This window comes from Rhamphochromis longiceps, linkage group LG3, assembly GCF_057381845.1.
Source record: "Rhamphochromis longiceps isolate RC_006_pf linkage group LG3, R_longiceps_female_GT1.1, whole genome shotgun sequence".
NCBI lineage: Eukaryota > Metazoa > Chordata > Actinopteri > Cichliformes > Cichlidae > Rhamphochromis > Rhamphochromis longiceps.
The window spans coordinates 14,946,195-14,969,456 of NC_140559.1; the positions used below are offsets into that span (position 1 = coordinate 14,946,195).

At 42.1% G+C, this 23,262-nt stretch overlaps 2 protein-coding genes across 2 annotated transcripts; both read left to right on the top strand.

The window, feature by feature from the left end:
* The first annotated feature begins 1,702 nt into the window (after nucleotides 1–1,702).
* LOC146673071 (uncharacterized) lies at nucleotides 1,703–22,440 on the top strand. Its single transcript, XM_085401567.1, has 6 exons — nucleotides 1,703–1,852; nucleotides 20,528–20,569; nucleotides 20,649–20,915; nucleotides 20,996–21,235; nucleotides 21,325–21,513; nucleotides 22,089–22,440. The coding sequence occupies exons 1-6, from the start codon at nucleotides 1,822–1,824 to the stop codon at nucleotides 22,235–22,237; spliced, it is 918 nt and encodes a 305-aa protein (XP_085257693.1). The 5' UTR covers nucleotides 1,703–1,821; the 3' UTR covers nucleotides 22,238–22,440.
* Nucleotides 4,476–9,523, top strand: LOC146673072 (E3 ubiquitin-protein ligase TRIM21-like). Its single transcript, XM_085401507.1, has 2 exons — nucleotides 4,476–4,615; nucleotides 7,164–9,523. The coding sequence occupies exon 2, from the start codon at nucleotides 7,173–7,175 to the stop codon at nucleotides 8,841–8,843; it is 1,671 nt and encodes a 556-aa protein (XP_085257633.1). The 5' UTR covers nucleotides 4,476–4,615; nucleotides 7,164–7,172; the 3' UTR covers nucleotides 8,844–9,523.
* Nucleotides 22,441–23,262: the final 822 nt, after the last annotated feature.

The window sequence follows — 23,262 nt, forward strand, 5'->3', positions numbered from 1 at the left end:
TAACTCTTTTCAACACAAATTTCAGCTTTTTCATCCCTTTTCAGCAGAATATTTAGTTTTTTCACCACTTTTCAGGACAAATCCCAGCTTTTTCAGCTGTTTTCAGCAAAAACCTCTTTTCAGCAGAAATTCTGCTTATTCACCTCTTCTGCAAAATTTTCAGCCTTTTCACCTCTTATTAGCACAAATCTCAGCTGTTTTCAGAAAAAAACTCTTTTGAGCAGAAATTCTGCTGATTCATCTCTTTTCTGCAAAGTTTTAGCCTTTTCACCTCTTTTCACCTCAATTCTCTGCAGCTTCTGCTCATGTCAGCAGAATTGTCAGTCTCTCCACCTCTTCTTTGTGAGAAAGAGTTTGGCGCAGTGAGATGAGTAGCTTCCTTGAGACTAGAAGGGCCAGGTTTGAATCCTGCACAGGGCAGCATTTTTTTTTCTTTCCAACTTTTTCAGCTTTTTTCAGCAGACAGCTTCAGCTTTAAAGCATCCACACTGCATTTTCGCAGGAAATGCAAATTTTTCTAGTTGCCTCATTGATTCCAGACTCACTTCCCTTACAGAAGATCATCTGTGGGATTAGGACGGCTTGAAAAAGTCTTCATACCCCTTGAAAATTGACACATTTTTTCACCTTAAAACCACAAACTTAAATGTTTTTATTTATGTTTTTAGTAATAGGCAGAGGCTAGCCTGTTTGGCACCCTGGGCAAACACTCCATTAAAAAAAGATGATCTGATGTCTTCTCTGCTTAATAAGGTAATTAAAGAAACACTGACACATTTTTCTGTATGTTTTTACATAATTCCACCATTTCTGGTTAAAGATGCAGAAACTTCATGAAATGAAAAATCTTCCTGATCACAACCTCAGTCTTTTTCTAAATGACTTCTGCATACTATTGTGAATAAAAAATGAAATCTGAGATTTGCGAAACAGTTCTTTCTGTTGTTATTTACATTTTACGAAGGCCCCCAGATCTTGTGTAACTGGGTTTGTAAAGGCAGTTGTTCAAGCTCAGCAGCCTTGCAGTGACAGTCGGTCACGGGACTTTCATAGCGATCTGAAACTGCAGCTTCCCAGTGAGAAGCTTACAGGTAAAGTCACAGGGGTCATAATTTAATAAAAAGATTTACTCAATCTAGCCTTCCCTAGTTATTGTCTGTATCCTGTAAATGTTCTTTTATGTAGTTTTAATTATTTTATTTTATTGTTAAATAATCTCCTAGTCGAGTTGTGTTTGTATTTTCTTTTACATATTTTCACTGCACTGCAGCAAATTAGTGCGCTCCACCTGTTGGTGTCATTATTGGCTTTTAATGTTTCCCTCCTATAAATGATCGTATTACTGTAAAACACTTTGGGGTACTGCTGGTTTTAAATGTGCTATATAAATAAAGTTGTATTCTCTTTGTTATTTCCTGTTCTCAGAAGGAGCATTGAGCTGTTCATAGACTGCATAAACTGCAGTATTAGCAAACTGCACATATAATTTATGTCCACTCAGGACTGTATGCTTGTCTTTTCACGTTCATATGTATATTTATATTTAGTCCCATGTCTCTGTATTCATCTGTGTATCTTAATAGTTTTGTTATCATATCTCTGTTTCTACACTGATTTTATGTGTTGTTTCTTGTATATTTGCTGCTATGATAACTCAGTTTCCCTCTGAGATCAATAAAGTTTCTCTGATTCTGATGAAGACGAGTGTATTAGAAACAGCTCGTCCTTGTGGAGAAGCAGCAGCGTGACGAGCTGATGATGTTAACAGGGAAGTGGTGAAGCTGAAGGTATCACTCTGCTGTCGGTCTCCAACATGACAACATGCCGACTTCATCTGTCGCTCTGCTCCTCGGTGAGTCAAACCCTCCCTTCTTCAATTCTTTATCACAGCTCCAACACACACTAAAGGTCAAAGGTAAAGAGCCTATTTTCAGCAGCTGGAAGCTCTCGCTGATAGTTTCTCTCACATGAAATCTGTTCAGATCTGTTGGTTTTGTTTCCTTAGTGAGAAGAAGTGATCACTACTTCTTTTGTTTATCTAAGGCTGGTTGTATCTGATATTTGTTTGTGTGTTTGGACACAAATCAAGTAGTGTATTTCCTGTAAGCACCTCATATGTAACTGGAGTGTATGAAGATACAGCAAATGACAGAAAACTGTTTCTTTTTTTTTCTTTTTTTTTTTTTCTTTTTTTTTTCTTTTAAATTTCTGTTACTTTTAAATTTCTTTTAAAAGTAACAGAAAACTGTTTCAACTGCATAAACTCTTTAAAATTTAGAAGTTTAACTCTGCGTTTCTCTGTCCTGTAATCTGGACTGACTCACAGAGCTGAAGCTTCATGTCGTGTCTGTAAGAGAGGAAAGTGACCTGTTTTCATCAAACATTAACCTTTACTCAGGAAACCACGGCTCCTAGCTGCATGTACCACATGTTCTCCTTATCTGCCTGTTGTAATCATCACTTCCTCTGTTCAGACCAGATTGACTGAGTCTAACTAAATGACTGAAGATAGTTGGTTTTCCAGAATTAACGTCGGATTTTCCTCATTTCCTGTATGCTTTGTTAATTTTCTGATGGCGATTTAGACGAGCGGGACTCAAACGACTGTAATGTTTACTAAACAGATTTTTCAGGTCGCTCACTCAGCAGCTGATATTGCCAAAGTCGCCTAACTTTAATCCAGTGATCTCGGTGGTTTGATGGTTCATTAACTCTGATTGCTTTTTAAAATGTCTCTGTTTTACTTAGCCAGTAAGAGCTGATTGGGCCTAACCTACCTTCGGCAGCACTGGCTATGGGAACCTGCTAATGTTGGGTTTAATGTTGTGATTAGTAGAATCTGTAGTTTTTTACTTACTGAACAATTACTTAGAAACCTGCAGACGTATCAATACAAAAGAATTAGGGCCTGCAAAACAAGCAGGTCAACCCCAGCAGTTTTAACTGGTCCTGATATAAAACTGCTAGGACAGGTTACTCTCTCCTGGGAAGTTGGCTGCAGCCATGCGGATTTCTGAATGGAAGAGATCCATGTACATGCCGATTTTTTTAATCATCCAATGCATTAAAAAACAATAGTCATAAATAAAGTGTTTTGGCTTGTGATTCCTAAATAAACACACTAACACTAGCTACACGTTTTTAAAGGGTGCAAATCCAAGTCTCCTATTCAGTGACTCTGGTCTCCAGAGCTGAAAATAGGTTTGAGGTTCTTTTGAGAATTCTGAAGTTGGTTTAGTCTAAAATGCCTGAGTTGAGAGCAGGTTCGTGTAATTTGAGAATTTCTACCTAAAAAAAAATTAAAAGGAAAAATAGTCCATTTTCCATCCCCAATATTTGAATCCAGAGAACAAGAGCAATAGAATAAACAACATCACAATGATATATGGGAATATAACAGTTAATACTAAATGTTAAACATTATTGTGAAGCACATAAGATCAACAGAACACAGTGTGCTTTGAGGTAGGAGCCAAAAAGGGTGTAGTTTGTGGGTGCGATCACCCGTGTGTACACCTGTGAGCATGGACGCGCTTGTTTTTAAAAGGTTCCTTCATGTAATGATCTGCTAGAGGGTGTGGGGGGGCCACAGCCCCGTCCTTCAGGGCATGAAGCAGGTATGGAGGAGATCAAAAAAAAAAAAAAGAAAGAGCTGAGGAGAGTCCCAGATGAGGGTTCACTCAGCAGCCGCGGAGCAGAAGCCAGGGGGAGTTGCAGTGACGCGCCCGTGAGCTCTGCCGGCAGCCAGCTGTGCCTGAGTGACAGAGTCCCAGGCCGAGAGGCCCGAGCGAGCCCCAGGCTCCAGGCCCCGATAAGCACCCACCAAGGAGTGAGCCGGTGTGTACCTGGACGCCCATCCCCGGACACAAAGAACCACCAACGCACTGATGTCTGAGGGCGTCCGCCACCGGATATGAACTTTTTTCAAGACAGTGAATCTTGAAACCAGAGAAAAAATAGAGAGTTTTAACTTGTTCCATTGGCAGATTTTTTTCACTTATTTCAAGCTAAAATATTTATTAGAATTCAAATTTAGACAGAAACAAAGTGAATAATGTTATTTTATTATCACGTTGATGCAGCACATGGTTCAGTTAGCTTTGTATAAACACGTGTTAGAAATGTTCTTCAATCAGCTCTTTTTACTCTCATTTCACAGCCAGTACTTTTTACTTTTACTTGAGTAAAGAAGTTGAAACAGTACTTGGAGTATTTTTAACAGTAGTACTTCTACTTCAGTACACACTGTGTGTACTTTTATCACCTGTGTCTGAGACCTCCTTCAGGGTCCACCTGAAGCTCTCAGTCTGCTGTGGAAAAAGGAAATCCAGGTGAGTTTCTCCTGATCACCTGAGGCCGTCATTACTGTTTGAACTTTACCCACACACCACTCCTCACTCCTCCCACCCGCTGCACACAGTCACTGAGTACAGACCGGCTGATTCCTGTAAAGGGAGAGGCAAGAAGAGGCGGAGCAACACCTGAAAAACAAGAAGCTCAACGTCATTTTGCAGAAGTGAAAGTGTGAGAGAGCAGCAGCAGAGCTGCAGTCGAGTCCTGTTTGTCTCTAAAAGAAGATTCACTGGAGTCCATCAGGTTTCTCTCAGCAACAGTGGTGAGTGCAGCTGATCACACTTCCTGCTTCTACACAAATCTTCACTCTGTTCACTTCATCAGGGTCTAGAGCGCCACCTCATTTCTCCATGGTGCCACTTAAGCTACGTCCACACTCGCCCGGATAGATTTGAAAACAGCGCTCCGCGTCCACACTGGTGTTTTCAGTCGTTTTCACAGAGTTGTGCGTCCACATTAAGACGGCTGAAAACGCTTACGTTCCAGTCCTGCGCATGCGTGAAACGCAAGACGATTCGACCGGTCTCATTTCTGTCTGCTGCTTATTCACTTTCCAGCTGTTTGAAACGTCGCGGCAAAAGGTGGAGGAAAAGCACCGAGTTTTAAAATGGACTAACAATGAGGTGGAGTTGTTGCTGCGAGTAACACAAAAGTACAAAGTTGCAAAAGCGAGAGAGAAATAAAGAATTTGAAGAAAAGCTCTGTGGAGCATGTGCAGACTGATATTCATCTTTAATAGGACTGTCAAAACTGCTGCTGTATAATGCTCTCCACTATCTTTGTTTAATTGGTCACATGCCTGCATCACATGACTAACATGCATCATCGTTTTAGAAAGTCTCTGTTTTCACTCTTCACTGTGACACAAACGCACCGTCTCCAAATTATTTACTTTCCGGCTGTTTGAATCGTCGCAGCAGAGGTGAGCAGCCTGATAGGAGTGGATGTAGCTGTGGGTAATGAGAAAAGATGAAAAGAACGATTGATAACTTTTTCGTTAAGGCCGGTGCTCTGACACGGAGCCATCAACCTCTCAGTGTCTAACACTGGTCTGCAGACGGCATCAGATAATGAGACACATTAGATGGACTCTGAGCCCACTGACAGTAAAAGGGTGAAGTGTAGACATTTGGAAGAGAGCGGCCTGACCAGTTTCTCTGACTATGATACTGTAAAGCTGACAACATGATGCATTTACTGTGGTGAGTGTGCAAAGACCATGGCAGGTGTTGTGCCGAGGTAGGGATCCCCAACAGGATCTGTTTCCCTGCGTCAGGAACATCGGCTGGGCAGGGAAAGCGGACCCAACGCACTCCGCCTCCATCACGACCAACTAGACGTGGAAGGAGTGATGTTTTAGTGACAACATGAAAGATGAGTGTGACCGTTCAGTTTGTGGGTTACAACAGAAAATGATACATTTATTGTTCTCGTGTGTTATCGGACGGGATCATTTTAACAAACCGAGGACATTTTCCTGATAATTATCTGTATCCTCCTGTAACTTTACTGTTTAAAGAGCTAAAACCTCCAACATTTCAGGATCAATAAGTCCTTATAAGACGTGTTTGTGAGCTAAAAATCAAGAATGTGGGATACTGTTTGTCTGTGTCAGCCAAACAACTTCACATCTTTGTAACGACTGTTAAAAAGATGTTCATCCTGTTGATCCTGTTCATCTGGACGCTGCACTGTACAGCAGACACGACGTTGTTCAGTTTGTGTTTCAGATGAACCAGTTTGTGTCTGAGTGTGTTGCTGGGTCTCCACCAGTTACTCTGACAACTGAAGGTTCAAGATTTTTATTTTGACATTTGCACACAGGGCCAACAGTCCATGCACAGTGGAATACTTGTGCAGAGCTTTCCAAGTCAAATCACACTTTAACAATATAAAGACAGAAAAAGCAGGAGGATAGAAATGAAGTCCGGAGTAGGGTAGTCGTACTATTTTCTATATACAAAGAAAAAGAAGAAAATGTACAGAGAGTGTGTAGTTCTCTACCTCTTATCGCACTCACAGTATTGCACATTTGTTCCACAGATCTGTTTCACAAGTCTGTTGTGAGTGTATTGCCCGATGGTCAGTGAACCGCTGATACATTCAAAGTGAGGTTAAGTAGTGCTGTGTTATTTTAAGTGTTCAGTGTGTTTTTGTTTGCCGTCAGTCTGACAGTTGCGGTGAAGAAGCTGTTGAAGAATCGTGTTCTGTGTGTGATGCTGCTGTCCGCTCTGTTGTGTCTGAGATTGTATGTGCAGCTTTGTATGTGCAGGTCCATGGATGCAAGTGTTGTTCCCATAATCCTCTCTGCAGACTTTATGACTCTGCAGAGCCTTCCTCTCTGTCTGTGTAGTGTTTCCATACCAGACAGTGATGCCTGCGGTGAGGATGCTGTCTATCAGTCCTCTGCAGGCCTGGGTGAGAGGGTGGTGGTTCATGCCAGCTTTCCTGAGCAGCCGAATGAAATAAAGCCTTTGCTGGGCTTTTTTCACAGTTGCTGTAGTGTTGAGAGTCCAGCTCAGGTCTGATGTAACCTGCAGTCCCAGGAATCTGTGGCTGTTTGCCCTCTCCACCTCCGTCCCTTTGACGATAAGATGCTGCAGGGGAGGGAGTTCTTCCAAAAGTGCAGTATTCATTCCTTGGTCCGTGTTGAGGATGAGGTGAAGAAGCTTCTGTGATGAGTAGAAACTTAAAGAAGTCCAGACGCTTTTCTCTCCAAGCTCCTCAGACTACTGACGCTTGTTTCTCTCTTTGTAAAATGAAATTTAAAGAGAATTTTGAATCAAATGTTTCTCTTCTTTCTCCCTCAGAGTGCAGACATGTCTGCTGCCAGCAATCTGCGATCTGAAGATCAGTTTCTGTGCTCCATCTGTCTGGATGTGTTCACTGATCCAGTCTCTACACCATGTGGACACAACTTCTGCAAAACCTGCATCAGTCAGCACTGGGACATGAATCAGAGCTGTCAGTGTCCCATGTGTAAAGAGACTTTCTACACTCGACCTCAGCTGAAGATCAACACCTTCATCTCTGAGATGGTTGCTCAGTTCAGACGTGAAGCTCAGCAGAAAGCCAGCAGCAGCAGCTCAGAGCAACAAGCTGCCAAACCAGGAGAAGTTCCCTGTGACGTCTGCACTGGAACCAGACTGAAGGCCCTGAAGTCCTGCCTGGTGTGTCAGACCTCCTACTGTCACACTCACCTGGAGCCTCATCTGACACTGAAAGGTCTGAAAAGACATCAGCTGGTTGATGCTGTGGAGAACCTGGAAGGCAGGATGTGCACGAAGCACGATAAACTCCTGGAGCTGTTCTGTAAGACCGACCAGACATGTGTCTGCACGCTCTGCCCTGTTTTAGACCACAAGAACCACGAGTTTGTTCCTCTGAGAGAAGAATATGAAGGAAAGAAGGCAGAGCTGGAGAAGACAGAGGCTGAGATTCAGCAGATGATCCAGAAGAGACGACTGAAGATTCAGGAGATCACAGAGTCGGTGAAGATGAGTAAAGATGCTGCAGACAGACAGAAAGCAGAAGGTGTTCAGGTCCTCACGGCTCTGATGGAGTCTGTTGAGAGACGCCTGAAGGAGCTCATGAAGGAGATCGAAGACAAACAGGAAGCTACAGAGAAACAGGCTGAAGGTCTCATCAAAGATCTGGAACAGGAAATCTCTGAGCTGATGGAGAGAAGCTCTGAGGTGGAGCAGCTCTCACGCTCTGAAGACCACCTCCACCTCCTCCAAAGCTTCTCCTCCCTGAAAGCTGCTCCACCCAGCAAGGACTGGACAGAGGTCAGAGTTCATCCACGATCATATGAGGGGACTGTGGGGAGAGCTGTGGATCAGCTGGAGGAGACAGTCTGGAAACCCATGAAGAAGAAGCTGTTAGAGGCTGAGCTGCAGAGGGTGCAGCAGCATGAGGTGGATGTGACTCTGGATCCTGATACAGCTCATCCTGAACTCATCCTGTCTGATGATGGAAAACAAGTTTATCATAGTGATGTGAGGAAGAAACTTCCAGACAACCCAGAGAGATTTTCTTACTGTGTTAATGTTTTAGGAGAGCAGAGTTTCTCTTCAGGCAGATTTTACTTTGAGGTTCAGGTTAAAGGAAAGACTGAGTGGACTTTAGGAGTGGCCACAGAGTCGATCAACAGGAAGGGACAAATCACACTGAGACCTCAGGATGGTTTCTGGACTGTAGTGCTGAGAAATGGAAATGAGTACAAAGCTGCTGCTGACCCTTCAGTCCTCCTCTGTCTCCATCCTGGTCCTGAGAAGGTGGGGGTGTTTGTGGATTATGAGGAGGGTCTGGTCTCCTTTTATGATGTAGGTGCTGCAGCTCTGATCTACTCCTTTACTGGCTGCTCCTTCACTCACAAACTCCACCCATACTTCAGTCCCTATATGAATCATGGAGGTAAAAACTCTGCACCTCTGATCATCTGTCCTGTCAATCAAACTGATCAACGACTGATTTTATTGGATGAATGATTGATTTTTCTTGAAGGGAACAAATGAACATATTGAGTGTAAATCCTCTACAGTCTACATGTTTCTATAGAATCTGATCATCAGGACTCTGATTCACACTTTGATTCTCATGGAGTTTGATTTGAACAGAAGAAAAGTTGAATCAGGAAATGTTCCCACTGATGGAGACTCGAGCTGAAGAGCAAATATCAGAGAACAAATGTCCAAAAGCTTCATTTACAATAAAGTTTGTTCAATGCTTTGAGTGAATCCAGACTCATGGGTGGCTGTTATACGGAGCATCAGAGTCCAGCTGAGTTATGTTGGATACAAACTGCTTATTTTGGCTCTGTGAGGAGTTTTGTTCACTGAAAACTGATGAGACGGATAATATTCAAAGAACTCTGTAGAGATTCATGCATCCATGTTCTCCACCTGCAGGTGTGGAGGAGAAAGGTGGAGCACAGACTGCTGCATCCTTCCAGTCACATCATTTTGATGATTATATTTGCATGTTGTGATGATTTGGGTTAAAGACAAACAGAGTTGAACGGCTGCAGTCACAGCATGAAGACGATGCTGAAGCTGAGCTGTCAGTGAACATGTTTCACTGTGATTTGATTTGAAGAATAGAAAGTGTGTGTGGCTGCTGACAGCTGCAGTCTCTGCTAGTCTGCATAACACACACACAACTTTCCCCCTGAGGCAACGATGCAGCAACAACACAAAGAACAGCTGCAGACACACACACACACTGTTAAAGAACACTTTACTGTTTAAGGCAGAATTCCTCAGTAACAATGATTTGAGTCTACTGTGTCTACTGTGGTTTCCAACATACAATCTACTGAAACATGTTTTTCTTTCTGCCGTACAAACTATTTGATCACAACATCTTTGCTTTTTTCCTCCAATCGTTTATTCTGATTATTTTATTTAGTTTAACTAAGAAAAGCTTAAAATTTAACTCTTAACCTGATTTAAACGTTTAATTTCTCATTAACTCAGACTTTTAATTTATTTCCTTGTTTAATGTATTATTTCTTTATCCTTGTTTAAGTTTTGCCGATCCTTTCTGTGTAACCTGTTTAATCTGACCTTTGACCCTTTAATTTTAACTTAACAGTACTCTTGTTTTGACCTTTGACCTCTTTATTCCTTATAACCAAAAAAACCCTTTTATCTGATATTTTCACATTATTGATTGATTATATATATCTATTATATTTTCTCACCTTATCTTTCATTTCATTCATTCATTTCATTTATTTTTTCATTTTCAGGCACAACAAATACGTATATTGAACATAAAATACACAAAACAAAAAACAAAAATTGCCTGAAAAAGGAGTGGGACAAAGAAAACTTATTAAATCCCACCCCTATACTCACTCATCAACAAAAAAAACAATAAACTTCCCGCAGCTACGCCCATCATTGCATACAGACCCATCAACAGCCCCGGGCACATACAAGCTTCTAAACGGCAGCTCGCAAACAACAATTAGAGCCTTCATAACTGAATACAGAATATATAAATTATAAATTCCATTACCACAGGTAACAGGCAGTAATAACTACAAGTAACAAACACACATACATATACATACATATATATCTACACACACAAGTACATATATGTACATACATATTTTGGAATTTTTGCATTGTTTCAATTGTAAACTCAGACTGTTCCAGATTCTCACACCACATACAGACACACAAAAACCTTTACGGGTTGTTCGAGTTCTGGGTAATTTGAATTCTCCAAAGCCTCTCACATTATAAACCTTTTCTCGAATTTCAAATCTAGTTTGTAAATTTGCCGGTAAAAGTTTAGTAAAAGCTTTATACAAAATTATGGATGTATTGTAATTAACCAGATCCTGGAATTTAAGTAACTTTGCCTGAAGAAAGAGTTTATGAGTATGATCTAGATAACCAGCCTTGTGAATAATACGCAGTGCTCGTTTCTGTACTGTGACTAATGGATTAGTTGTATTTTTATATGTATTTCCCCACACTTCCACACAATATGTAAGATATGGAAGAACCAGGGTACAGTACAGAGTACGAAGTGCATCTTTATCAAGGTATGGTTTCACTTTGTTCAAAACTGCGAGGCTTCTGGAAATTTTGGTTTTTATGTGTCTGACGTGGGGTTTCCATGAAATTTTATTATCAATCACGACTCCCAAAAATTTGTTTTCACTCACATTATCAATTGGTACGCCTTCAATGATAATTGGTAATTCTACATTATATTTTAAATTACCAAAAAACATTGCTTTAGTCTTATTTATATTTAATGATAATTTATTTATGTCCATCCATTTTTTTTATTAATTTTAGCTCCCTGTTTACGGTCATTACAAGATCAGTATAATCATCGCTACTGAAAAATATGTTGGTGTCATCTGCGAACAGTATGAGTTTAAGTACTTGAGAAACATCAAAAATATCATTTATGTATACATTGAAAAGTTTTGGTCCCAACACTGACCCTTGGGGAACACCACATGCAATACCAAGTTTCTCTGAATGGTAATGCCCTATGCTAACATATTGTTCCCGACCTGTTAGGTAACTTTTTAACCAGTTACCAGCTTTCCCTCGAATACCATATCTTTCCAATTTATCCAATAACATTGAGTGATTGATTGTGTTGAAGGCCTTTTTGAGATCAACAAAAATACCAACTGCATATTTATTTTTATCCAGTGTATCAGTAATTTCTTCTACTGCCTCAATTACCGCCATTGAAGTGGTTCTTTGCGTTCTGAAACCATACTGACCAACATTTATTATTTGATGTTTTTCAAGGAATTTTTCTAATCTTGAATTAAAAAGTTTTTCTAGAATTTTTGAGAATTGAGGCAGTAGAGAAATAGGCCTATAATTGGTAAAACTGTGTTTGTCATTACTTTTATATAGTGGTATTACTTTCGCAATTTTCATTTTTTTTGGAAAACAACCGGACTGAAATGATAAATTACAGATATATGTTAAGGGACTAGCAATATTCAGAATAACCTGTTTAACTACAGACATATTTATGTCATGATAATCCATTGAAGACTTACTTTTACATTTTAATGTGATATTTATTACTTCTTGCTCATTTGTAGCTGAGAGGAACAGTGAAAAGGGATTTGATTTTATATTACTGATATTTTCATTTTTATGACACGGGATGTCCGCTGCTAGTTCCGGGCCAACATTTATGAAGAATTTATTGAACCCATCGACAATATTACTCATGTTGTGATTTTCACCATTTGCATCAGTAAAATATTCAGGATATGATGTTCCAGAAGATCCTTGTTTAATTACGTTGTTTAACACATCCCAAGTTCCTTTTATATTGTTTTTATTTTCATATAATCTTCTTCTATAATAAAGTTGTTTGCTCGTTCTTATAATATCAGTCAATTTATTTCTATATGCTTTATATCTTTGTTCCACTTCTTTTGTTTTTACTTTGATAAACTGTTTATACAGATTGTTTTTCTTTTTGCAAGCATTAATAATTCCTTTTGTGAGCCAAGGACTTTTTATCTTTTTTTTCTTTGTCATGTGTTCGTTTACAGGACAATGTTTATTGTACCACATAGTAAAAATATCTAGAAAATTATCATAAGCCTTGTCCACATCTGACTCTTCATACACCGAACTCCAATCTTGTTGTGCTAAATCGAAATTGAAGGCATGAATTGCTTCTTCATTTATTGTTCGCTTTGCTATCATGATCTTGGTATCTATTTTTTTTAAATCACAGTCACACAAAGTAAAAACTGGTAAGTGGTCAGTTATATCACAGACAAGCAGGCCACTATTAATTTGGAAATCCATGACATTAGTAAAAATGTTGTCAATAATAGTGGCGCTATGTGAAGTTATTCTGCTTGGCTTTGTTATTGTTGGATATAGTGATAAGCTGTACATTGTGTCAGTAAAGTCATCAATGGCTTTTAACCTTGTTGGATTTAGCAAATCAATGTTAAAATCACCACAGATAAATAGTAATTTTTGGTTCACCGAAGCAAACGTTTTTTCTATCCATTCATTAAAAGTGTCAATACTTGAACTGGGTGTCCGATATATGCAACTTATTATAACATTTCTCTTTTTTTCATTCATAATCTCAATAGTCAAACATTCCAAAATTCCATCAATAGCCATAGACATAGTTGTTACAACATTATATTTTATAGAGTTATGAACATATATAGCAACCCCGCCGCCCGCCTTATTTAATCTATTCATGTATTTTAAATCACATCCATTCAAACAAAAATCTATTCCTTTATCGACATTGAACCAAGTTTCAGTGATGGCTATAACACTAAAGGGGCGAGAAAATTGTTGCAAATAGTCCTTAATGAAATCAAAATTAGAGTACATACTTCTGCTGTTAAAGTGAATTAATGAGAGCTTCCCGTCTAGGTTAATTTCTTTTTCATATTGTTCCTGAGTGAAATAATTACAATTTTTAACAAAAGTAGAGAGAAAGTTACTTTCAGAATCTATTTCTGGATCTATTATATTATGCTCCTTATATTCACAATCTAGATCAATTACTTTCTGTTGAAGAACTAATTTCAACGTGTCCATGTCATTTCCTGGTGTAATTGATACATTGGTGTCAGTTATACTTGTCCAGATCCTCCATGTTCCTCACTATCAGTACTTTTGCCTCTTCTGGTGTCCCGTTTAGCTTAATGAAAATCTTACAGTTTGTTACCCATGTATGTTGTATTTTACCGTTCTTCTTCAGCTGCCTTGCCTTCCTCGCGATGTCTGCGTTTTTTCGTGTCAGATGCTCATTAATGAAAACGTCCGTGCCTTTCAGTTTGCGTCCTTGTTTCAGCAGTGCGACCTTGTTCTTCCGATTGACAAATCTCATAACGACGGCCGGCAGTCTGTCACTCCTCCTGGGCAGTGAGTGACATGCTTCTATGTGCTCCAGGTCCATCTCTATCCCCTTGCTTTGGAGGAAGGACGCCACCTGTTGCTCCACCGAGCGGGTCTCCTCGTCGCTGGGCTCCCCGACGTTCCCGGCCACCGCGCGCGCGTACGAGCGTGGCTTGATTTTAATACCGCTGATTACCACGTCGTTCGTACGGGTGTACTGCTCCAGCTCATCCACCCGCCGCTCGAGATCCATGATCCGTCTGTCCTTCTCGGCATTTTGGAGGCGTAGCTGTTTTACCTCCTCCAGAAGCCCCAGAAGCAGCTCCTGCTGTGCCCTGACTGCAGCCACGTCTCCGCACAGCGCTCCGAGGGAGGTTTTAATGTCTTCAACCTCCTTTGGTGTTGGGCCTTTCTTGGGTGGCATACTGAAGCGAGAGCACGAGGCGGCCACCACGAGGGACCCGGAAGCGGAATTTCTGATGATGGCGCCTGGCTAGGCCTGCTGGCTGATGGTGGAGCCTGGCTGTGGCCTGCTGGCTGATGGTGGAGCCTGGCTGTGGCCTGCTGGCTGATGGAGGAGCGTGGCTGGGCCTGCTGGCTGATGGAGGAGCGTGGCTGGGCCTGCTGGCTGATGATGGCGCCTGGCTAGGCCTGCTGGCTGATGGTGGAGCCTGGCTGTGGCCTGCTGGCTGATGGTGGAGCCTGGCTGTGGCCTGCTGGCTGATGGAGGAGCGTGGCTGGGCCTGCTGGTTGATGGTGGAGCCTGGCTGTGGCCTGCTGGCTGATGGAGGAGCGTGGCTGGGCCTGCTGGCTGATGGAGGAGCCTGGCTGTGGCCTGCTGGATGATGGAGGAGCCTGGCTGTGGCCTGCTGGTTGATGGTGGAGCCTGGCTGTGGCCTGCTGGCTGATGGAGGAGCGTGGCTGGGCCTGCTGGCTGATGGAGGAGCGTGGCTGGGCCTGCTGGCTGATGGAGGAGCGTGGCTGGGCCTGCTCGCTGATGGAGGAGCGTGGCTGGGCTTGCTGGCTGATGGTGGAGCCTGGCTGTGGCCTGCTGGTTGATGGTGGAGCCTGGCTGTGGCCTGCTGGCTGATGGAGGAGTGTGGCTGGGCCTGCTGGCTGATGGAGGAGCGTGGCTGGGCTTGCTGGCTGATGGTGGAGCCTGGCTGTGGCCTGCTGGCTGAGATTTCAGGTGAGCAGGTTTTGAAAATCGGATGCTGCGCTGCTGAGGAGCCCGTCTTTCCTGTGACTCCTAACCCTCCCGTTATTTTCCTTTAATTGGACTTTGGTTAAGTTCAATCCGATGTATTAACCGACCTTTGAGGTGAAGTGCAGCTGCGAAGAACGCTACGGCAGGCAATGAGGTGCGTTTAATGTCGCTCTGTTAATTTGAGCGTCCATAAATTGAATGTCTTATTTTTTCTTACTTTATTATTGCTAATTTATTGGAGAATTTGGCCATTTAATCAAGATAGATTTTATGTTGTTGGTGGTAAAGATCTGGATGGATGTTTTATTTTATTCTGTGTTTCTATTTTTCAGTTTTACTTTTCAAGACTTGGTGAATTGCCTTTTTCTACTTTTTGTTTAGTTTTGTTAAAATTAGCAGCAGTGAGAAGTGTTGTTGTCGGTCTTGAATATATTTGATGTAGCCCATACTGTTAAGGTAAGTGTCATGTTTTTAGTTGTTAGTCTGATGAAGAATCTTTTATTTTTCTCCAAAAGTTGATTGTGTTTATCTGGACATAGTGTTTTTCAGGTCCAGCTGAATGCAGGTTTCCCCAGTCTTATACGTGTCAGGAGCATCAGCACAGCTGAAATGCATTTTTCCTAAGCACCACGTCTCTGTGGCTTTTAAACCCCAAAACACGCTAAAACAAAAATGGGTCCACCCCAAGGATGGGGTCCCCCGGTGTAGTTTCCACTGTGACAGACTGTGGGCTTCCTCAGAGTGAGGCTGAGAGCGGCAGGCCCAGCTGGAGTCTGACCCGTGTCACACAGTGGAGGTCAAACCTTCTGTGCCACAAACACCAGATTAACCAGTTTCACTCATCATCCTTCTACTGTCAGATTTTACTGGTGCAGGTTTGATGAATCACCATCTGAGAACGTCTCTGATGTGGGCGCCACTCACAGGGATCACTTCCTGTAGAAGGGTCACATGACCTGTTATAGGCCCCTTTGTGATGATGACAGCGACGCCCCTTTCGTGTGAGGTTAAACCCAGAGAGCTTCGTGTGACCTCTGACCCTGATCACCAGCGTTAGGGTCAGTGAAGGTGAGATACCATGTGACAGGAGGAGGAACAATAAAGTTTTATTTGTACGAACACGTAGAACAGATGAAGTCAGAACGAAGCAGGTGGAGCTCAGTCAGGGTGGAGGTGCAGACAGGTGAGCTGAAGGGGAGGAGCCAGTCTGGTCAGGAACTCTCTGTCTCCTCGAGTGAACCTCCTGACCTCTGAAACACACACACACGACTCTGAAGGTTGCAGTCAGGGTGGTGAGGGTGGGGTTACCTTCTGGTCTCTGGTTGGTGTGTTTCCTGCAGGTGAGGCTGAGCGGCCGAATCATGACATCACTGCTGCACAGACACAACAGGAAGTGGAGGAGGAAGTCGTCAGCGTCCCCGTCACACACCTGAGACAGACACAGAGGTTATGTCTCTGCAGACTCACGGCTCGGCCCTGTGGAAACGTCCTGCAGGACGCCTGTTTCTCTCTGTGGTGGCCCCCCCACAGCGTCCCCACCGTGCTTCACTGTGTGGACGCTGTTCTTTGGGTTGTAGCTGCATCTTCTTCTCGTTTCACCTCCTCTGACCACAGGACGTTTCAGTCTGCAGGTCTTCGTCCTCAGCAGTGTGGCTGAAGGTGTCTGCAGACGTGGAGCTCTGTGAGCTCACAGTGCGTCCCTGTGCAGCCTGTAGAGTCTTTGAAGTCTTTGCTCTGACAGGCTTGTTCTGTGCTGGGCGGCTCTTTGACTTTCTTCAGGTTTCCCTTCCTGACACTCTGATAACCTCAGATATCCACAACGTGAATCCTCACAAACATCTGTTTCTCTCTTTTCACTCAAACCTTCTGACGTTTTCACACCGACTGTAAATATGAAGAAAACCCTCAGTTTGACGCCACGCCCCCAAACCAGTTCAGCAGTAAAGTGTGAGCAGACGGAGCTGTTACCAGGATGTAAACAGGATGTGCCCTTTCACAGTTAAAGCCTCAGGAATAAAAACATGACCCGATCTTAAATTTTTAAAGATAAAGACGACGATGAGCACGTGACTCACTGCTCAGAGCCCACTCACCCAGGTGCATGATGGGAGCAGGAGGAGGAGGCTGGGCCGAGCGTATAGAAACCAAACAAACAAATAAACAACAGCACGACAAACACGTGAACCAGACTTTACCTGTAAACTTACCTGGTGTCTCCCAGGGAGACCACAGTTATGGAGCTGACAGGTAAGTACGTGCAGTACACACTTCCTGTCCTGAAACACACACACAGGTAAACCGCACAGGTACGTAACCATGGGCGTGACTTTGTATTGAACATTGGGGGGTCAAGATCTCTGTCTAAATAAATAAATCTGGGTACATTTCCAGATGATTAAACAACTATTTTGCTGGTAACACCTGAAACGAGTAAAGAAAACCAGCAGCCTATTAATGCAAGATAATCCATAACTTTATTGGGGCTGACATTGTTGGAAATGAGTCCAAATAAAGAGTCCAAACTTTTATAAGCCTGTCTATGTGTGTCTCACCTGGACAGCCTCCTCTGGAAACCAGACAACAGCAGAGTGTTACCCGGCAACAGGCCAGGTGGGTAGGGGGTAAGTAAGTTAGCTGGATTTGATTGTTGACGATTTCGCGTGATCTTGGATCGTTCGGTTCTCCGAAGCTCATCCGGGACTTGCTGTCATAGCAACAGATCCGTAAGCGTAAACCTGCTCGGGAGCAGGCTTACTTTATGTAAACAGGATTAGATCGCAGCCACTCAGGTATGTCCGCTTCATGTATACGAAAGCAACGGTGCAATATACTCACTCAAATGAGCAATCCTATTTATCCATATTGTATATTCTGTATCTATATATGTGTATATGTGTATATGTGGTGTATTTATGCTTATATCCTTACTCTCATTCCCCTTAATGTATCTGTAACATGCAACTTCTTTCGGTGCTTTGCTACTGGAAACTGAATTTCCTGGAGGAACCCACCCGAGGGATTAATAAAGTTTCATCTAATCTAATCTAATCTAATCTACTTGGGTTTTCTTCCTGCAGCCCTCATGTTTACTCAAGGTTTAGTTCTGTCTTCATGCTGATTTTCTTGTTCAGTCGTGTCTCATGTTGCAGTTTGTCAATCCTCTGTGCTCTGTGTTCCCTCTGTTCAGTATCAAGTCTGTGCCTCATGTGTTTCCTGTTTTATTTTGATAGTCCCTGTCCTGTGTGCAGTGTGCTTGGTTTTGCTTCCCTTCTGTCATTAGGCCTGATTTGTCCCAGATGTGTTACCACCTATTCCCCATCTTCTCGTAGTCCTGCTTGTGTATTTAAGCCCTGTGTTTCTCTGTTAGTTGTTGTGTTGTACCCTCACTGTACTGTGTTTTGTTTTCTATGTGCTTCTGGTTCTGGTTCACTCTTTCCTGGTTTGATTTTCTACTTTCCCGGGTTTCTAGTTTGGGCTTAAGTTTTGAGTTTCTAGTTTTGTTTTCTTCTATTTCTATTTGAATGTTCTCCAGCAATAAAGCTGCCACTTTAGTTAATCATTCTGTCTTTGGGTCCTGCGTTTGGGTCCTACATCCTGCCTGCCACCTCAACACCTTTAATTTTACAGCTTCTTAGTTATTATAAAGTGCTGCAACTCATAATGTTTTCTAAGATAGTAAAACAAGATTTAAACTGACTACTTCTACAAAGATGGAGCTACAGTGATGATATACATTTATAGTTTGGACTTGGACACATACAGTCTGTTTTTCCTTATAACTACATGTGAGTTCAATTAACATTTTGTAGGAAAAGGGAATTTGTTTTTTAAAAGGATTATAGATTCGGACCTGAATTACCCAACGGAACATCTCATTCACTGACGTTTGCTGGAGAAGCTGCTCTGCCTCTTTGTGATGCAGCAGCGTGACGTACTGAAGACTGTTAACGGGGAAGTGCTGAAGCTGAAGGCGTCTCTCTGCTGCTCAGACTGACGTTCAGTCGTCATCCAGACAACATGAAGACTGCACCGGTCTCTCTGCTCCTCGGTGAGTCAAACACTAAAATCATCGATTTATTTATCACAGCTCCAACAAGCAATATGGCAGGAAAACAACCTTTCAGCAGTTACAAGCTCGCAGCTACTGACTTTAAAGTTCATGTAAAAATTCTGAAAAGTTTCGTCAAGGCGAGAGGAACAGTTCATTCTCCTTCTTATGTCTTTCTGGTTTCATTTGATTGGTGGCTGTGAAGTTGGGCAGGAACCAAGAAGTGATGTTAATGTTGAATAATGGAGCTCACAGTTTTAACTGAAATGTATGAAGAGTGATAGAAAATGGTTTCAAACATGCATGATGAAAGTTTTTCGGTTTAAATCGATCTCATCATCACTGCAAACCTCTCAGAGGTTCAGACTCAGCAGTTTAACCTGGAATCCTGCAGGAAAGTCACCATATAGTCTGGACTAAGTCAGCGATTAAACTTTCTGCCCAGCTAAGTGTCAGTAACATGAAGACCAAAAGAACAAAAGAGACTTGACCTCTTTTCATCAAACATCTCTTCAGTCAGGAAACCACAGCCTCTGACTGCATGAAGCACAGGGTCCTCTGACTGCGTCCCTTCTTTTATCTAGTCTTCACTTCCTCTATTCACAGCCAATTTTCCATTAAGAGGACTGAGTGTATTCAAACAACCACAGACGGTTTTGACTGTTAAAGTTCCCATTCCCATTGACATGATGACCTTTAAACAGCAGCAGTGTGGGACTGAAACAGGCCGCAAATCTGAAAATAAAAACTGTGCTTTTGAAGGGTGGCTTCTTAGTCCCACACTTTCTTCTCTGCACATGAATGAAAGCTCATCCATGCACAGTTCCTTCTCCATTGTTTACAATGCTGTGCACTGTGATGTTTACCGTTGATTGCCATCTGATCAAAAAATGTATAGAAAACAGGAAAAGACAGGCTAACCTGCGTTGCTGTCTCGGTGGTATTTTATAACTTCCTGTTCCTGTTACAGTGCACGGTGGTGTTTGTGTAGTTTAATCTGCGTGGCTCACAGATCTGGCAAAAATACAGACCTTCCATAATTAAGTAGAAGTACAAATACTAGTGTTCAAAAATACTCCAGTAAAAGATGAAGTACTGATTCAACTTATTAACTCAAGTAAAAGTAAAAAAAAAAGTACAGACTAGGAAGTACTCAAAGTACAAAGTAGTAGCAGTAAAACCCTGGCTGATTGTGACCCACACCCATTATCACACCTTGGCTCATGTGATTAGGTAGAGGATCATCAGGGGGTCCATTGTCCCTCTCAGTGGGAAACTCCCACAGAGCTTAAATGTGGGTCTCTTCACCGTTTGACCCTAGAACTGAAGAAGCTTCTCAGATGAGAGGTGAAACGTCTTCAAGCAACTTAAAGAAGTCCAGACGCTTTTCTTTCCAAGCTCCTTGGGTTGTGGCAGATACTTCAGGAGATTAAAAAGTTTCCTGAGAGAAAAACAACAACAACAAAAAAAAAACTGTGCAGCCTCAGTCTTTCTTTAAATGACCTCTGACCTTCAGTGACCTCTGACCTGTTGCAGGTGTGTGTGTGCTGCTGCTGTCTGCACTGACTGCTTGTGCAGGTGAGTAGATGAAGTGCACCATGGTCCAGGACAAACACTGAGTGTAAACACTGATAGAAACTGTCCGTCTGTCCTCCAGTCTCTCTGAGCGTCAGTCCAAACCTTCAGCAGTTCTTCACAGCAGCCTCAGTGTCTCTGACATGTGACGGTCAGCTGGGCTCTGATGGATGGACGGTGAAGAGGGACACAGGAAGTGGGACTGAGTCATGTGGAGCAGGTGGGCGGGGCTTCGGGAGGTTCAATGGTTCATCCTGTTTGTTTGATGAGTTCAAGCCAATCAGTGGAGTTTACTGGTGTGAAGGTGAAGCTGGAGAGAAGAGTGAAGAAGTCAACATCACTGTATCAGGTAATGAAGTCATTCATTTCATCAGACTAAAAGCACACTGTTATACCACCTCTACATCACTCTGTGTGTCTTTTCCTCAGATAAAGAAGTGATCCTGGAGATCCCTGCACTTCCTGTGAGGACAGGAAGTGATGTCACACTACGCTGTAAAAACAAAATTGGTGGCACAGCTGCAGCTTATTTCTACTTTAATGGACGTCCTGTTGGACCTACATCAGAGAAACTCATCACCATTAAAGTGCAGCAGTCTGATGAAGGTCTCTACTGGTGTTCTACTGATGAGTTTGGATCATCTCCTCAGAGCTTTCTGAGGGTCAGAGGTCAGATCACTGACATCACTTCCTGTTTAAAGCCAATCTGCTGAGCTGATGATAAACTGACTGAACCAGCTTCCTCATCTCTCCTGCAGGTTCTGTGACACCAATCTCTGTTGCAACAACAGAAAGAGCAACAACAACAACAACCACCATCACCACTCATATCTCCCATCCTCCTCCTCCTCCTTCCTCCTCCGTTTCAGTCATGGCAGCTGTAGTTTTTCTGTGTCTCCTGGATCTGATTCTGGTTGTAGTTCTGCTGACAGGGTGGAGACAAACAGGTATGAAGTGTGTCAACGTCTTCAGAGCTTGTGATGAAACATTGCAATAACACCAAAACACTTCTTTATCTCATCCTGTAACATATGATATTGAAATGTCTGCTTTTATATTTGTGTCTCATTGTGTGATTCAAGGAAACATTATTTACATGAAAAATACAAAATATTCACCTTAGATATATGTAGGAGGTCACTGATTGGCCCAAACTTCAACCTATCACATCATTGCACAAATGAAATCATTCTATTGTTCATGTTTTCAGGGGCATTTAGCCAAAAGGTTCCTTCACATGTGAATTTGTTAAAATGTTTAAGAAATGTTTGTATTATAAATGCATGTTAGGTAAATGATATTTCTCAGAGTTATATCTCATGTATTATACTCACATGCCGTGTGCAGGAGAACAGCGGTGAGCCGTCTGATATCACAATAAGACACATGTGGGTTTGAACCTGCTGGGTGTCCCGGGTGTTTAAAATGATGTGTACGAGGTTAAAGTGAGCGTAGTTTAGCTTAATTAATCAAAATCATTGATCCTGAGTCTTTTGAATCTATATTCTTTTCATTGCTGCAGGAAGAACTCTGCCATCACTTCAGAGGAAAGTCGTCTATGGGGGTCTCACCTTAAAAAAAACAGCCAATAAGATTTCAATCATCCAGTCACATGTCGTTTTTTCCAGTCTGAGGACAAACGCTGCAGGTAAACACTCAGTTTTTATCTAACAAGCTGGTAAAAGATAAATCAGTGAAAATAAAAGTTAATGTTTACACATTATTTATTTTCAATGTGATCTCCGTTCCTCAAATTCCTGCAATTAATTAATGTTTCAGTCTTAAATATGATCAACCTATCTCTCATAATCATTTATGGACCACAAGCCTTCAAGTCTGAAGTAGTTCAACTGTTACTTAAAAAACCATCTCTAACCCCAGCAGCTTTAGCTAGTTATAGGCCTCTAACTCTAACTCTAACCTTCCTTTCATGTCAAAAGTTCTTCACGCATGTTGATGCGTGCTCAACCATCCAGGTAAGTAAATTCCAAATGTTTGATTCTGTTCACCTGGACGTGGCGATTTCAGTGGGAGAAACGTCCAAGTGACTTCTTCAGTCTCAAAGTTGCGGCTGACGATGAACAGAATCAACCTTCACACACAAGAGGTCAATGCTAGCCTGGGACACCTGATGTTCTGCACCAATCACATCCAACATATAGTTCTTATTCAAGCCTTTACTGTTGTGCAACATATTGGTGACACACATAATGTGACAGATCCTGTCTTAACAATAAAAATCCCTAACTTACAGCGGGGTGGGGGTGTAGCTACATACTCTGCAGTGTTTACTGCCGCTCTCCTTTCTTTCCCTCTTTTCTCTCCTCTCTCTCATTACAGGTGTGTCAGAAGAAGGTAACTGATGGGCTGTCCAACCTCTTTTTAAAGGAAACAACAAGCACTCATTTAAAATGTGTAGAAACTGACAGATGAACCTTCAGTTAATATCTTTGTTTAAATAAAACTCTTGTTAATGAGTCTTCTGTTGTTTTTCTCATTGGCCTTATATCAGCAGGTTTAATACCAAGCATATGACTTTCTAAAGAACTGATTTATGATTTTTCAGGTCTTGCAATTGGTTGTAGCACAAACTAAAAGAAGTTTTTAAACTTCAGCATAAACTTGATAGGAGGTCATTAGAATTTCAAAGCACCAGTCTAGCATAAAGCTAAAGTTTCCAAATGAAAGCCTTGCAG

Coding starts and splice junctions, on each gene's coding strand:
- LOC146673071 (XM_085401567.1), top strand. CDS start 1,822: ATGCCGACTTCATCTGTCGCTCTGCTCCTCG. Junction 1,853..20,527: donor ATCTGTCGCTCTGCTCCTCG/GTGAGTCAAACC, acceptor GACCTGTTGCAG/GTGTGTGTGTGCTGCTGCTG. Junction 20,916..20,995: donor AGTCAACATCACTGTATCAG/GTAATGAAGTCA, acceptor TCTTTTCCTCAG/ATAAAGAAGTGATCCTGGAG.
- LOC146673072 (XM_085401507.1), top strand. CDS start 7,173: ATGTCTGCTGCCAGCAATCTGCGATCTGAAGATCAGTTTCTGTGCTCC.